Genomic DNA, 17,730 nt, shown 5'->3' on the forward strand with positions numbered 1-17,730 from the left:
TTTTTAAATACCTGACCGTATTTGCCACTTACTTTTGTTTCCAATGAAAATTTTATTTTGATCACTACATTTCTAATCTACATCTTTGGATTGTCTTCTCTCACTCCCAAACTTCCAATCAGATTCTGTATACTATTTTAAACTTTCTCCAGAAGCCTCAGAAAACTACACTTCATGAGCCCTTTGACCTTGGCCTAATAGTTCCCTGGAGGCCAAAGTCACATACACTCAGGACTGTCCCATCTGAGTAGTTTCTTGACTTTCATCCAAATTCATCAGTGAAGCTCACCATTCAATTCTTTCTGTATGCTTACCTAGCCTCCAGCTCATTATGGATCTCAGGAATTCCTATACAATGGATGCAACATTTCTAGAAAGCACATCTTGACGAAAACCATTCATTTGTACATTTGCAGTGGTAAGCACAGTGCAGGTGGTTGGTTCCTGAGAAACAAGATCCATCCATAGTTGGTGACAACCATACACTCTCCAACCACAAAGGAAGTCATATAGGATTGCAGTGAGAAAGGTCAAAGCTTCCTTAAGGTGCACCAGTCGGAGGTAACACTGCCGTGTCAGTCATTTAAGCATAGATTACTATGCAGCATAGTCTTGCAAACCAGAGGCAGCAGCTAGTGTCAAAGAAAAAACATCAAGGAAGCCTACAGCCTAAATAGATTAAGAGGAAACAGAAGGCCACAGAGGATATCCCCCACAATATTCACACCCTCATATCTTGACTGAACAAATGAAGGAAACATTGATATTGCAGGATAAAAATGAGTCCCAGATAAAAAGTACTTCTCCCTATCTGAAAGAATCTTCAAATCTGTTATCACCTCTGAAAGCCACATGCCCCTCTCCTTTCTCCAAACACTACCACTATCACAAAACAATTAGATTTGATGGGAGGGAGAAGAGTGAGAGAGAAAAAAAACAAAAAATGCATGAAAATCCTTAATGTCCTGCTTTGCATGTCTGGTAGCATTAATTACAACACAAAGTTAATAAATTCAATTAGTTAAAAGGCTTGTGATAAAATCTAATTCCTGCTGAACAGCACGTTGCTTAAAGAACTTGAAGATTTATACAAAATGCACTTTACTGTGGAGGATAGCTACTCAACACGTGTAAACAGAGGTCTTGACATCTTGTGGAGACATGAAACTTCTTTCCACATTGCTCCATTATGTGGAGATTCTCGATCCTGAAAAAACAGTACAGTAGCGACTTCCTTCCAAATCCTTTCTGCGAAGAGCTTGACCAGTTCTCCTTCCCCTTCCTTTCTGCCCAAATCTCAAATACAAAAGAACTTTCCTCTGGGCATGCATTTTGTTGACTAGGATACGTATATCCCTTCTAGCACATGTGGAAGATCTCCACAAAAGCAAACATAATGTGTCTTGTTCCTGTGTGGTTGCCATGGAAAGTGTTCTTTGACATTTTATGCCACTGACGGCTGCAAAACAAAGGGTCAGAGAAGCTGGACCAAACTGCAAGAGATTCCAGTTTAGCTTATTTCTGTGTATAATCGACCCCAATTCTGTTGCACACCTGACTATCGCCAATGTAACTAAAATTTTCAAGCAGGCAGTAATGCTAAATGTTACAATATTTTAATGTAGAGAAAACAGCTGCAATCCAGTTCTAAACAAATACATATCTTCAGAATAGCTTCCAGAACATTCCCTTAATATTGCCAATTCACAACTATTCTTAGCAATAAGCAGTATTAAAACCTCCATTAAAAGCACCTGAAGTACAACAGTAAGTTCAGATTAGTATTACTAATGATAACTCTGCATTTATTGTTTGAGAGTAGCTCTGACAATTCAACTCCACATCTCTGAGCAATGAATATTCTTGAACTATTACTTAATATTTAACATCATGATTTAACACTTGTTTAATAAATTAGGGAAATAAACGATTTCTATTTCTCCATGTTTATTTCAATTATTAAACTTCAAAATCTAAGATTCTTTGATATTAAATCTGCAATTCTATGCTATTCAGCATAATCAATACATTAAGCATCAGTGTAAATATTCTTCTTTAAAACAAAATTAATTTGATGCTAACGTTCACAAAAATCTAAGTGAATTCAGACTAACTTTCATCAAAATAATCCAACTCCTCTGATGCCGCAAAGAAAGAATGATGTTGTGGATCTGCACCAGGCTATTAGGTTTGCGGTATCAATATCAATATATATGAATAAAATATTTGTTAGTAAGAATGGAGGAGTTCTCCCCAGTGTGCCAAGCAATATTTATCCCCAGTAAAATTGAAACAGGTCATTATTACATTGGTGTTTGCTGGACTTGTGGACAGATTGATTTCCAAGCAATTCGATTTGCTGTTTAACACTACATTCTTCTTAAATCTATCAGCTTTTATTGTTTAGTTCTGACTCACTTGCATTCTATATATTAAAAAAGATGTACCAGAGCAGGCATTAATACTGCACAGCCTTCATCCACATGCTTCTGACTACATATGCAAATAAAATGAATTTACACCTCTTTCCCTAGGAACTTTAAGTTCCAATATTTCAATATAAACAATGCACTGTCAGCTGCAAGTTAACTTTAGCTACCAATATCGGCATTGTCATACAAGATAGCCATACAAGTTTTTTTTAACATTTCCCCTTTTCTGTTAATACTAAAACTTAGCAAATTGGAAGAAGTCAGTAAAGGATTACAAGAACTTCGTACTTATCTATAATCTTTGCAATAGCAAAAAATATCCCAAATGCTAGCAAACAGAATAGTATAGAACATAGAGCAGTACAGAACAGACTGGGCTCTTAGGCTCACGACGTTGTGCCAATCTTTTTTTAAAATTTGGAGATACAGTACAATAACACACCTTTCCAGCCCAAAGGGTCCGCAGCACACAATTCCATCCATAAGACCAATTAACTTACTAACCTGTACGTCCTTGGAATGTAGAAAAACCAGAACACCCAAAGGAAACCCACCTGAGGGAAATGTACAACTCCTTACAGACAGCAGTGGAACTGAACCTGGGTCCTGGCGATATAATCACTACACTACCATGCCACCCCAGTACTCTATGATCAATACAATCCATCACACCCAACAAGCCCATAACCCTCCATTTTTCTTTCACCCACAGAGACAGAGCACTACAGCACAGAAATGGGTCCTTCGGACTGGTGTCCTGTCTCATCCCATCTAAATAATTCTTGATCAACACAGACATGGAGGGTTGAAGGGCCTATTTCTGTGCTGAATGATGCTATAACCCTCTGCAAAAGGCTTCACAGATGCAAAAATTGGACAAAACTATTAACAAAAAGTCAATATATTGGTCAAAAAGTATTTCTAAATAACAAAGAAGATATGTGATGGAAAACTCCAGATCAGGGGTTTCTCAACCTGGGGTCCATGGACCCCTCAATTAATGGTAAGAGTCTATGGCATAAAAAAAGGTTGGGAACACCGGCTCTAGAACCCTTAACTGTGAAAGAGCAAAGGCCTTGAGAGACAGCAAATATATTTTACAAACAGTAAGAACAAAAAGATAATCTTAAATTGGGGATAATCTCAATCCCCAGTTTTTAAAACTGGGGATTGAGAGCCAATCTCAGATAGTTTAAAAAAAATCAAACACAAGCCAATCTTAAATGATTACTTCAAATAGCTACTGACAACTTACTTTTACTCCAAAGATGCACCAAGCTGTTATACTGGCAGTATTGTATTGAAACAAATTGGACCAGCACCTACTTAAAGGTAGTCTGCCATTAAAAGTTCAACCAACTCTACCCTCTTGCTAAATATAGAGTAATATTAAAAGTAGTTACTTCCACAATGCATGGTGTCACTAATTTGCTATCACACTCCATTGCCTTCATCAGATATGAATGAGATCTTACAACTATTAGAAAACATGCAAACGATGATTCCATAAAATCTTTCAGCCTAATGTTATGGATTTTCTTCTGATTATCCTGTTTCATATATTTGGCATTTTATAAATCAATTGTTACAAATAAAGAAAAATCTTCAGTGATACAAGGTTCATAAAGTTATTTACAAAATATTTTCTATTTGAGGACTGTTCCCTTTCCCACGCCTCCAAGCAAAATGGTTGTCTGTACACAATCTGCACAAATCACATTAACATATAAAAAATATTTATCCAAAAGAAAAATCCAAAACAAATTTCATAGACAATAGGTGCAGAAGTAGACCATTCGGCCCCTAGAGTCTGCACCACCATTCTGAGATCATGGCTGATCATTCACTATCAATACCCAGTCCCTGCCTTGTCCCCATATCCCTTGATTCCCCTATCCATCAGATATCTATCTCACTCCTTCTTGAAAGCATCCAGAGAATTGGCCTCCACCGCCTACCGAGGAAGTGCATTCCACACCCCCACAACTCTCTGGGAGAAGAAGTTTTTCCTCAACTCTGTTTTAAATAACTGACCTCTCATTCTCAATCCATGCCCTCTGGTACTGGACTCTCCCAACATCTGGAACATATTTCCTGCCTCAACCCTATCAAATCCTTTAATTATCTTAAACGTTTCAATCAGATCCCCTCTCAATCTCCTCTATTCCAGTGTGTACAAGCCCAATCTCTCCAATCTCTCTGCGTAAGACAGCCCTGCCATCCCAGGAATCAACCTAGTGAATCTACTCTGCACTTCCTCAATTGCCAGAATGTCCTTCCTTAAACCTGGAGACCAAAACTGTACACAATATTCCAGGTGTGGTCTCACCAGGGCCCTGTACAAATGCAAAAGGACATCCTTGCTCTTGTACTCAATTCCCCTTGTAACAAAGGCCAACATTCCATTTGCCCTCTTCACTGCCTGTTGCACTGAAGAAACTCCTTCAATGAGTCAGGCATAATAAAACTTTAAACAGTTTAGCTCTGACTATTTACAAGTTTCATGTTCTAGTCTAACTATTGGAATGACAACTCACCAGTACATTCACTTGTACTCCTCTGAATTAAATTCTTATGGTCAATGTAGAGTAAACAGAAGGTACCATAGTATATAGTGGCTTATGCTGTTAACTCTACAATAGCTAAGAATTTAATCCACAACAGTTTCTCAGATTAAATTTTTTGCAGGTATTTGATAAGAGCACTAACGTTCATTTGTATACGAAGAAAATGAATTTGATCTTTTTGATGTAATAAGTTCAAAATCAAACTAATGTATTTTTATGTTTAGATGTGTTTGTCATTTTAAAACCACATTTTGGAACCTTATTAGTGCTAGATTAATTTCTATAATAAAACAGTAACCGACGACTCTTGGAATATTTTGATTCCAAATTAACCAACTTTTAATTTATATTAACAGAAATATTTATATTTTAATATCTGAAATATGCAAGCTTGTGGAACAAATGGGGACGAAAAAATAGAATGGCTCAAAGAGCTGGAAACAAATGGGTGTTAAGTTCCGATCGGTATCTAGTGTGGTTATGTAAAAATGTCAGTCACCCTAACTCTGACATGCATTCTCAAAAGCAACAAACTTTGACACGGAAAAAGCTTCACTGATTTATCAGTGCACGATCTGGCACACCCTAGCGTTCACATATGGAACTTTTACAAAGTTTGTCAGATTTATGCAAGCAACATCAGCGTTAAATTCGGAATGTGACCTGGCCTTTACCCGGGAAAGCTAAAGCAGAAGAACGATTGACTCTACTGGCATTTCCTTAGGTCATATGTTCCTTTTTTGAAAAGAGGAAATGCTCTCCAACCTCTGCCTCGCTGCTAACTGCTACTATGAACACATACAGTATGAGAAATCAACAATTGAGTGAATCAAAGAATTTGCTAACATGTTCTAAAGGGCACTGAACTCACGTGAAAGGGATATGGGCGTCTTCTTCCGACGCCCAGCTTTGAGCAGAGTTGACAGTGTAAAAGCTCATTATTTTAAGTAATTATTGATACATGCCGCATAATAACGTTTATAATTAGGTCGTGCGGACTCAGAACAAAACTCTTTCATCAAAACAGTTGGCGAATTTTCAGACTTTGCCTCACGTTTGAATTTGTATCAGATGTACCATATACCATACAGAACCAGACAAATTGACCAAGACTATTTCCTCCTAGTATGCATTTCCTCCCACACAACTATCGGATTTAAATCCGCCCGAGTGGTTTGAAACAAATATTGTTGCATCGTTGCCCGTTCCGTGCTTATCCAATATTAGACCCGTCAATTTCACACCTTTATGGGTTCCGTTTACATTTTGGTTTAATTCCCCCCCCCCCTTTCCCTATTCTAATTCCGCCCGCTTCTCTTTTCGCAAGACTAAATCTGAACTGCTCCACTGAACCTCCAAAGTTAAACGTAACTCCTTCGGCTACGACTTCCTCTTCAAATTACACAAACCACTTTCTGATGAAAACCCGAAGCAGTCGTCCGCAATAAAGCCATCATGTACCCAGCGCGACGGCGATACAATTCTTGGATCGAAGCTAAGGCAGAATTAATCTTCTTTCACTCCGATGCCCTTTTCGTGATACTGCAACCATTCCACACTTCGGCGCAAAATCGACCCCGAGGCAAAAATGTAATCAAAACATAGACAACCTCCATCCAAATACCAGCATAGAATCGGGATGAGTTCTGCACACAACTATAACACAAATATTAAAACTCTTAACCAACGCACACCATGAAACTCGAATTAAAGCTGCACGATTCACTGGAGCGGTACTCAAAGTTCCTGAATACTAAAACCTTCCTCTGCAAGCACAGACAACACAGTATGACTTGCCCCGTTTCTTCGACCACTTTTTCAATCAGCCCCCAGGGATGTCTTCCCTCTGAAAAGCTCATGCTCCCTCCAATGTGTTCACTGCAAGCCCACCTCTCCCTCCGGTTGATTTAATTTCATTTTCACCAATGCAGTTCCCGTCCCTGCCTAACTGACCGTCTCCGAGACTCGGCACCCGTGTCAATCTCAAGCTGGGACAGCAGGACGCCACGATGGAAATCACAGTCCCTCAGAACAACAATAAACAAAAACAATGACGAGCGCACTATGAAACTGGTCAGCCGGCAGCCGAAATATCCACCAGCCCCTCTCCGCTCAAAAACCGCAGAGGGGCAAAGCAGCAAGTCACCAGCGCATCCTACAGTGACCACGATTCGCACCGGCAGCCAGAGTCTGTAATGCAGGAACCCTCAGACATTCATCTCGGCGATTTTGCACAGCCCTCTTTTATATCCATTGCATTCACCAGGAAAATAAGCCGCGGCAAGATATCAACTACATGCCCATACCCGTCAAGCCCAACTCACCCCTCTGCAAGTCTCAAGAATCACCATATTCTGGCAGAGCACTCTGAAACAAATACTGTATACTTTTTTTTAAACCACACAGCTCTGCAAACACATTTCCCGTTTCTAAGGTTTGTATGGGAGGCTGAGATGAGAAGGAGACGGGAAGGATCTGCAAACCTTCCCTCTTATCCTTCTCTTTGCGGACGAATGCAAACTAGCCCCCAGTATATCCTGCAAGTGTGTGCACAGATGATGCCCTTGCCATCTCTACTCACTCTTTTAATATGTTTACATATGTGTGAAGGAATGTTCCCCCACCCCTCCCGCTCGCAAAGCCAACGAACGTACCTTCGTCCAGCAACCTCTCCAAATGGTTGAAAATGCCGCAGAAGTTGGGCAGGCTACTCATCAGCTTCTTGTCGTTCATCAATTGCATGAGATAGTCTGGGGTCGGTTTTGGTCGTTCCTTATTTTCCATTTCCCCAACCATATTCCAACGAACTTCCCCCCCTCCCCAAAACACACACACACACACACGCACGCACACACACACACACGCGCACACACACACACAGACAGACAGAAGCTCAGAAAGTTCTGGCGTAGGAGAGTCTCTCCGTTGGATTTTGCCCCCCGTTCCCAGTGCCGGTGGGATTTGCCTCTCCTCGCTGACGGGGCTTTCTCGGGGCTCGCAGTAAGTCCGGTGCGAGTGCTGAGAGTTGGGCTCCGCTGCGCGCGGCGGCTCCACACTGACACAGCCGCTCGCGCATTAACGGCTCCTCTCCACTCGCTCGCGCTCTGGCTGCTCGACCCTCGCTCGCCGTCACAGCCTCCGGGAGGGGGGAGGGGGTGGGAAAGGAGGAAGAGAACGCGCGGGGGGGGGGGGAGTGGGAGGGGAATGGGTGAGTGGAGAGGGAGGAGTTAACGGATCACGTGTCTCGAGCGAGCGCGTTCCCAGCCTGGTGGTGGTTTGCGTGCGTCACGGGAATGTCCTTACGGTCTTCCGGCGCGTGTGCGCGCCGCATCACACTTTACCTTCCTTCTTTCCTTCGCGAACGCGCAAGGGAAAGAAAAGAGTGTTTCTGCGCACGCGCATCGCGGCTCGCGTTGCGGGCCGACCACGCGGAAAAAAAATCCTTCCGTGCTCGGACGCGAGCTTCTGATTGGTTCGGGATGGGCGATTGCGCGCTTGCGCCCTAGTGAGTGACCGGGGATGTGAGGTGCAGAGGCAGCGCGGTGCTGAAATATTTGACAAGCGCGAGATGAATTACCCCCGAGAGATGTGGGTTTGTATTCACTTTCGACTTGCTATTATACGCCTTTGTGTCCAGCACAATCAGTTTATTCATATGCATATAAACTGAACTGTGTTGTTGCTAAATACCTGTTTCTTTGGGTGGAAGGTAACGAAAGAGTCTAAATATTCATGAGTCTCTTTCTCCTTCAGCAGCCACTAGGTTTGTTCTTTGAGTTGATGTTGAAATGTGGGGGGGATTGCGTTAATGAATGCATGCCTGCACACGCGGAAACAGAAACCGGGTAAAGAAAGAACTCCTAAGCTTTGTTTGTTTAAAATCTGCACTCAATCAACTGTTCCCATGGAAAGCAACACAGTATTGTCAGGCGATAAAATTAATTGCAGGCTTCATTGGTAAGAGATGCAACATGTTCTTAGCTCAGATAGAATGCGATAAACTTTATTCATATAATTACGATTAATATTTTTATAAATCCGATCACACCTTCTATCCCTACGGTAAATACTGAATTCAAATGATCATTTTCAAATTTATGTGGTTGTATGTTTAGGTTTCACACGCACAATTACTGCGTAGTTATAGTTACTACGCATAGTTACTTCCAGTTAATTCCATTTACTGTTACTGTTAATTCCAATTAAATTTTCTATTTGGTAGCGTAAAAATGCCAAATAAAGTTTGTCTAACCTTCTGCTAATTGTGTTGCTTGACAAGAAAGCTTCCAATCGCACAATTTATAAACGGATGATTTTAATTTATTCCAGATTTAGCTGTTTTTTAACGGACAACTCTCGCCAAAATTCATAATCCAAGGGAACGCAATTAATGATGCGCCTCCAGTCTGCAGTCAGTTATTTCCCCAGTTTTGATGAAATGTTTGTAAAGTGCTCGTGCGGCATTTTTGCCAGCATCATTGCAATTCCAACACTATCTTTGTGACATTGACATGGACACAAGTGTCTTGAAGTTCTTTGCAGAGAATTCGTTTGGTTGATGAGTTGACACTCTGCTGAGAGGAAAGAAGGGGGCATATTTGTTTAGGCGTCCGACGGTGGAATGTTGCCTATTTAGCGCTTGAAGGAGAAAAGTAATGCTTTGATTCCACGGGCAATCAGAAATAAAATACCCATGTACCGCAAATAAGTGTTTGTGTATACACAGCAGATCAAACTTACTGGCGCATATTACCTGTTATATTTTTTGGTTTTCTATCTTACCACATTTTCTGTCGGATAAGGACAACAGAATTTGAGTTCGTACGCATTTGTAGTCCTAAAAATATGTATTTTCACAGCACAGCTATTTTTGCCAAAATCTTCTATCGTGAAGTCGAGATGGGATGCTTCCGGAATTTGAAAATACTTAATTCAAAACCCCTTGTGTCTCATATGCTCTGTCACAACATAGCATTTCTTTTGCCACGATTCTTGATGTAATACTAACTCTGATTAAATGTTAGCTGTTTCTTGGAAATAAAACGCATAAAGTGTTTCCGATAACTACGCGAGTCAACTTTTAACTGTGCTTTGACAGATACGTACAGGACCAGACTGATCCGTATAATGTGCGTGTTATCACAAAATTTCTAATTTCAATGAAAATCCGTGCTGTGCAACGCGATTGAAAATACGGAATAAATTTTCAATTAACCGTCTTTTGGATGCCCTGCATTTTACAGTTCAGGCTATAAAATGGCATGGAGTTTTAATATCGAATTAGATTTCAGTTGGTTTTTCGTTTTCATGAAAACCTTAAATAACAGTAAAGCAAATCAAATGAAACGTCTTTTTCTTGTTTCTTCCTTGGGCTGGTTCTGCTGATTGTATAGAGAAGTTGAAGGTAGCACGTATTGAAAACACACGTTGTAGTTTTCACAGATCTCACTTTGGAAATATTTATCTTTTAATAGATTTTTCCACGTTGCCTTTGTCAGCATGTCAGTAAATCGGGGAAAACAAGAGTGTCCGCGTTTGCACTTTCAGGTTTCCGATACATTGCTTACACGGACTTACTGCCCAACAAATCATTTCACTCCTTGCTTTTATGTCTGTATTTCTGCAGACATATAATCGACGTATCAATTCGCAAGTCAGCATTTAGCAACGCTGTGCCAGTTTCAATTGCCATGGGATCTAGTTTTATAGTTTACTAATCTGCATTAAAACCATCATTGTATCCATGGGCTTTCTGCATATTTCTGTTTAAGTGGCGGAGCGCCTCCGTCGCTGTCTCCTGCACATAAATCTGGAGGCTTTATAATTATTTTCTTAGTCTACCAAATGTGTCTGATTATTCTGGCATTCTTTCTTAGGAAAAGATTAGCATAATCTATTGGACATCCAGGAGTGAAAATATGGACCTACTATTTCTACGGAAGTCTGGCGAACCACAGGATTGCGGTAGTCCTAATTGTAAAGATGATATAAGTTTTCGGTATTGAATCGCCACACATTAAAAATAATCAAGAGTAACACCAATCCTGCAGGAATGTATAATTGAAACATGTAACCAGTAAATAAACAGTCTACACCACTGACACCTACCAATCTGAATATAAACCATCATACCAAACACTAGTAAAATCAATATATGCAACTGTGTACTCAGTACTCGTCTGAATTACAATGTAACATATGTATTTTAAGACTACTTGTTGATACATTGTGCAGTTACCAGCATTCAGTTTATGTAAAGGATTGATTCATTGATGTTACATGGTTAATTCTGCAGACTCTGCCTACTGGTGAGCATAGCTAGTTTGGCAAGCTTCCAAGGAGAAATGCATCTCAAATCCTGGACCGCATTTCTCCCCAAGGGAGTGGGCTTCTGAGTTTATAACTCATATAAATTGCGAATGGGCAAACTCCCCACTCTCTAATCATTTATCTAGAGAAGTGTTGGATGGGCCCTTATTCAATGATTGACACTAATTTGATGTTATTCTGGGAAGTCTCATTAGCCACACTCCAAATAGGCTACAAGTTTACCAAAAACATAGTATTACATAAAATCTTTGTAAATGCAACCTCAACATTAAGATAGGCTTTTCTATTCTTTATTGTAATTTGAACACTTCAGCTGCTAAATCCCACTATGCTACTTTGTTGTTTCTGGCTTTAGTAAAAAATGAAGAAACTTTCTGCTGGAAATTATATCTGCTAATGCTTAGTCTGCTGAGATTCACAAGTAAGTTCTGTCTTAATATTTTAAAAATGCAGCTGTACATCGAAAATAATGTATATTTTTTACGCACATTGGAATCGCTAAAAATGTTCAGTTTGTCCACATGTTGATTATCATGTTCAGATGACCTAACTGAATAATTTTAACATTTTTCTAACTAGAAGGCAATTTTATTTACTAAAAATCAATTAAAATGGAAATCCAAGTGTCTGAACTTTATTAATATGACTTTCAAAAACACACACTAATTGCATTGATGAATAAAATGTTTGGACATCGTGTGACTATGACAAACAACACTTTTCTATTATAATGGAAGGAATGGCTATTAACATTTCAGGGTCCCTCTCCTGATTACCCTTCTGTTGAGTGTTGAATACAAAGTACAATTTATTGGGTTCATGGATGTGCTTGCCCGTAGGAGAACCTTGAGTGAATAACCAATGTGACTAGTTACTAATGCAGTAAGGTTGCCGTGAATTCAGTGTGAGTCTGTCGATTTACTAATGGATCCCTTATGGCACTAAATATTGTATCTCAGAAAAATTAGCCTGTCCTCTATTGTCTCTGCTTAATTCTATGTTAATGCACTGGAAAATTGGGGCTATGAGAAGCAGTGGCATAGAGAAGTTTTCCTTGGAGCTTTTATTAAGATGTATCCATTTATGGGAGACTCAAACAGAATAAATAGGAAGTACCTACTTCTCTTTGTAAAGGGACAAAATCAAGAGGACATGGATTTAAAGTTGCTGACTGAAGGGTTGACAGAGACTGAAACCCAAAACACATTTAAACAATATTTGAAGGAGTGCTGAAAGTGCTCCTGCAGAATCATGGACTTAGAGCTGGAAGGTGGGATTTGGTTGAGTGTTTTTTTCAACTGGCACAAATGGATCAAATGATCTGTGTCGTAAATTTTCTCTGATCCCTTCTCATTTCCTTAGCTGCACTACTCAAGTATGCACAATTCTACACTTAGAACTTGTGCAATTTTATGCCACCATCATACCGCCTTTCCTCTCCCTAAAAAAATATGTGCGCCTGCAGCCCTTACAGAAGAAATCACCGACCTCATTTACTGATCACAGGCTTTGAAAGAATCTTTCCCATCAGCTTTATGATTTGAAGATAAACCAGAGTATACTTTTCCTGAATTTATTTCTAATTACTAAATTTTTATTTCCTAAGGTTGTCACTGCATATTCCACAATTAATTTTAAGGTTTCTTTTTCAATGGGCCCAATCCTCCCACTCATTCCCTCTCCTGGGTCCCTCAACATCCCCTATTGTCAGCAACTTCTGTCTGTTCCCCACCAACCTTAAACAGCAGTAACAGCATCTCTACATCAGGGGATTTAGTTTCCAGGGCAAAGGACAGACACAACCTTCCTTGAGGGCTGATTCTACACCAAACTCTCTGAGAAACTGAGTCCCATAAATGCAACTACGCAAGGTAACTTTGGACATCTCTGCTCATTCATCACAAGTTCATTTTGCTATGACAACTCTTCCATCATGGTAATTAAAGCAGCTGTACTAGCCTTCAACTTTTATGACAATGGCCCCTTGTTGGTTGCCACAGGCTAATTACTGACACTAACCAGCCAGCTGTTAAGGTTTACATCCTGCGATCAACAACACCTTTTATTCAGCAGGTAGTTCCTCTATGTGGCTACACGTGGCAAAGCCACAGAGAAAGGGTCACAGATACCAGCTAAATTCACCATGTGTGATACTTGCATTGCACTGATGCAATGACACAACCAAAAGAACAGCCCCCTGCCCAGACTCCCAGCCTTTGTGTGGTGCAACCTGAGCTATGCCATCAATTCTTGTTCCAAGAAGAGCAGATTCTTCAGGAAATATTCAATAGCTCATTGACTGCAATGGCACAAGTTCACCCATCCCTCCTAACTACTGCTCCAGTTGGTAATACAGAAAGCCATTCTGCTTCAACAAAGCTTTACAGCAATAATAGTCCTGATATAAATTCTGACCTGTCCTGAAATTTGCCATAACTGTAAAAACAATGTAACCATAATGTCATCCAAACAAGCAAGCAGGACATTTACTTAATTTACATAATATGGTTTTATATAATAAAACCATAACATTAAATATACTATCGGAATTATGTGCTCAAGGTACTCAAATAAGCAAATATCCCCATCTTTTTGATTCAATTCCAAAGGTTCTACAACAGAATGCAGGTCATCGCCAAAGCTCCCGTGTAAATTATTGTACTTCTCCGCAAATAAAATAACATGAGGCATTTTATGTTTACGAATAACTGTAACAACTCATTTATTATACTCCAACCACTGAACACAAAGCACAGTAACAGTACTTAATATAATTATGTCATCACATCTGACCAGCTTCTTAAAGCAAACCCCCAACATCATGTCAGTGATTGTGAATTATGTATATGTTTCCACCAATTATGTTGCCCTACACAGGCTTCCTCGCTTCCCCGAACTTAATGTCAGCCAACATCAGGCCCGTGACTGCTGTTTGGGAAACTTGGACTTCTAGGTCAGTAGCTTGGTCAGTTGCCACGCTGGCATAGTCAACCCAATGGTTGGCCATGAGAGGCAATCAGCCACAGCATTATTCTTCCCCTTGATATGTTGGATATTAATTGTGAATTTTGATATGTAGTCCAGTTGGTGTTGCAGACCAAGGATCCGATACTTTGGCTATCGTGTGCATGAGGTGTTTGTGGTCAACAAATGCTGAGAAATGGTGACCTCTCGAAGAAAGCGAAGAAGGCGTGCAGCTGGATAGAGGTCGAGAAGCTCATGGTCAAAGGTGCTGCACTTCCTTTAGTGGGGACAGAACTGCCGGCTGAAGAAGGCGAGTGGCTGCCACATGCCTCATTAATAATATAGTCATTATTACTGGCGCTTCAGACTACGCACAACACCCACAGCATAGTCTGAAGCATCAATAATAATGGCTATGGGTGCTTTGAGGAGCGGATACACCAGTACAGTCACATTGGAACGAGCTTGTTTCGTATCCTCAAATGCTCTAGTCATGTCCACTGACCAATCAAACACATGATTAGGGGTATTGTCTTTAAGTGCACTATACAGGGGGAGCATAAGTTCAGCAGCTCGTGGAAAGAAGCGGTAATAGAAATTCACCATACCTAAAAGCTCCTGTAGTTTTCTTAATAGTGTGGAGCAGTCAGAAATCCACAATAGGGACTACTTTTGATGGGAGGGTTCTTGCACTTTCTGAGGAGATGTGATGACCAAGAAAGTCAATGGTTGACGACCAAAACTGGCATTTAGCAGGGTTAATAATCAACCCTTAAGCGCTCAACAAAGTGAACAGAGATGAGATACATGTTCAAATTTGGATGCACTAGCAACAAGTATGTCATCCAGGTAAACAAAAAAACTAAGTCTCTTAATACAGAGTCCATCAGCCATTAGAAAGTCTGTGCTGCATTTTTCAGCCCAAGCGACATGTGCAGAAACTCAAAGGAGCCACACAGGGTTATCATAGACATTTTGGGGTTGTCCTCCTAGCACAGAGGCTGATGGTAGCCCCTAACTGGATCAACTTCGAAAAAATTAACTTTCCAGCTAAACGTGCCGAAAAGTCTTGGGTAACAATCGGAGATGGTGGCCTCATTAAGGCATTGGTAATTGTCACATGGGCAGCAACCACCACTGGACTTAGGGACCAAATGGAGGGGTGGAGCCCAGGAGCTATTCAACTGGCATACAGCGCCAAGTCTTTCCATACTAGCAAACTCAGTCTTCATGGTTGCCAGCTTTTCAGAGTCCAGTCCATATGTGTGGGCATTGACTGGCAGGCCAGTTGTAGAAATGTGGTACTCAGCCTGCTTGTTTTCTGACTGTAGTAGAGTTGGTGAGGTTTGGAAATTTGCCCAGCAGTCAGGTAAACTCACAAGCAGTGATGCATTCACTTGACAGAGTTGTAGTGGGAAATTACTGGGGAAGCAGGGTAATGACCCAAAGACCTTGACATCCACAAGCCAGCAGTTGTTAAGTTCAACTAATAGTCCTTGGGCACACAGGAAATCTGCACCAAGCAGTGGTCCAGCCACTTTAGCCAGGTCAAGGTCCCACGTGTCACCCATTGAAGCAGAATGTTACCTGGTGTGTCCCGTAAGCCTGCATCCTGTTACCAATGGCAACCTGCAGCAAGGTTTCGTTGCACTTTGCATTCTCATCAATAGGCAATGCTGGCAGCACATTCACTTGAGCACCCATGTCACACAGGAATCAAAACCCTGAAAAGGGTGTCTCTGATGAACAGCAGACAACACTGGCAGCTGGAACCCAGTGTTCACAGACCTCTGAGTCCTGATGTGCTGGCACTGTCAAAGCTGCAAGGTGGTTGGCACTTCCTAGCACCCCTACCAGAGTGAGCATGGTAAAACCACAGACCCGATGTCATTTGCTTTGCTGCCGCTGGCATCCTTATGATGGGGGTCCTGCTGACCAGGCTTATTGAGGTAGAGAAAGGAGGAGGAATGATGTACTGCTACCTAACTGAGTGTAGACTATCAGCCACTTTAACGAGCTTGCTATAGTCCATTACTGGTGTATTAGCTAGGGCTATGCAAACTTGATCAGGCTGCATGAAGAGTTCTTTAAAAATAAAACAAGGATGGTGATTTCCCAGGACAGACAGCATGTAGTCCATTAGCCCCAACGGCTTAGCATCACCAAAGCCAGGTAAGGAGAACAAGTGTTTGACCAACTCAGACTCCAATAGTCCAAAAGTCTATAAGAGGTGAGTTTTCAGCAATCGCTGTTTATCGTGTTCAGGCAGGTGTTCCAGTAGACTCACTACCCTCGCACTGTGGAGTTGCCGAGTGATGCTACCACGTAGTAGAATTTGGTGTCGTCGGCAGTGATTTCTCGCAGTGCGAATTGGGACTTGGCTTGTACAAGCCAAGCAACGGCATTCTCCTGTTGGCTGACACGTCAATAACTCTGGAATCGTCCTAGGTCGCCCTAGCCTAGACCATGTAGGTTTTTGCAAATAAAACAGAGTAAGCCATTTTATATTTAAGAAAAACTGTAACAACTCATTTATTGTACTCCAAACACTGAACACAAAGTACAGTAACAGTACTTTACTTAATTATGTTATCACGTTGGTCCAGCCTCTTAAAGTGAACCCTAACTCCAACATGGTGATTGTGAATTATGTAATTTCCACCAATTACATTACCCTACATTATAAACAGAAAGTGTTGAAATATTCAGCAGGTCAGGTAACACCTTTGTATAGAAGCAGTGCAAATGACTGACAAACTTTTGTCAGCAGTAAGAGGCTAGAAATCATATTTTATATTGCAGAGAACAGCGGGGGTAGAAGGATGAAAGTCTGTGATAAAATGGGAGACCTCTTGAAACTGAATAATGGAAAAGAAAGTGGTGCTGGCTCAGTAAGGGTGGTGAAGGCTTGTTATTCATAGTTGGAGTATTTGGAGGAAATGTACCCAGGTTTCCTGTGGCAAAGCCTTATTCTTATTTTAGCAGCAAAATCTATTATTTACATCCTTTGCAACAATGAAGGCCAGCTTTTCTGGGTAATTAAAATGTTTGAAGATGTGTTCTTGGTGATAATGATGGTGTGGAGAGGTGGGTGGTAATTAGTCAAGTCACAAAGCTTTTCAAATGCGTTTCATTACATTGCACAAGCTGGAAGATTCTACAAATATTCCTTTGGATTTTTACTCCCATCATCCCAACCATACTTTCACTCTCTGCCAGTCTCCTCCACTGCTCCTGATGGACAACCAGACCCTAAGTCTTTCGACCCACCAATGTTGTGGCAAAATCCCACAGGAAGATTCTCTACTCCCTCTTGAGAAGGAGATGCTATGTCAAAGAGCCATGAACATTTGGAGGGCTTTTCAGTCACAGATGTTGTCTATATTTAAGACTGAGATTGATAGGTTTTTAGATATTAAAGAGTTCAGGGAAACAAG

The 17,730-nt window shown here is 40.9% G+C and overlaps 1 protein-coding gene across 5 annotated transcripts in view; it reads right to left on the bottom strand.

The window, feature by feature from the left end:
• Window positions 1-8,048, bottom strand: part of LOC132403148 (KH domain-containing RNA-binding protein QKI) — a 529,050-nt gene extending 521,002 nt beyond the window's left edge. For 4 of the 5 annotated variants that reach the window (XM_059986471.1, XM_059986472.1, XM_059986473.1 and 1 more), the window contains exon 1: window positions 7,654-7,933. In XM_059986471.1, coding sequence (XP_059842454.1) covers window positions 7,654-7,795 — 142 coding nt within the window. In that variant the 5' untranslated portion in view covers window positions 7,796-7,933. Of the gene's footprint in view, window positions 1-7,653 lie in introns of all 5 variants that reach the window. The other variant, XM_059986476.1, reaches the window with a different exon arrangement.
• Between the last annotated feature and the right edge of the window lie 9,682 nt (window positions 8,049-17,730).

Source organism: Hypanus sabinus, chromosome 12 (genome assembly GCF_030144855.1).
Source record: "Hypanus sabinus isolate sHypSab1 chromosome 12, sHypSab1.hap1, whole genome shotgun sequence".
In the NCBI taxonomy this organism is placed as follows: domain Eukaryota; kingdom Metazoa; phylum Chordata; class Chondrichthyes; order Myliobatiformes; family Dasyatidae; genus Hypanus; species Hypanus sabinus.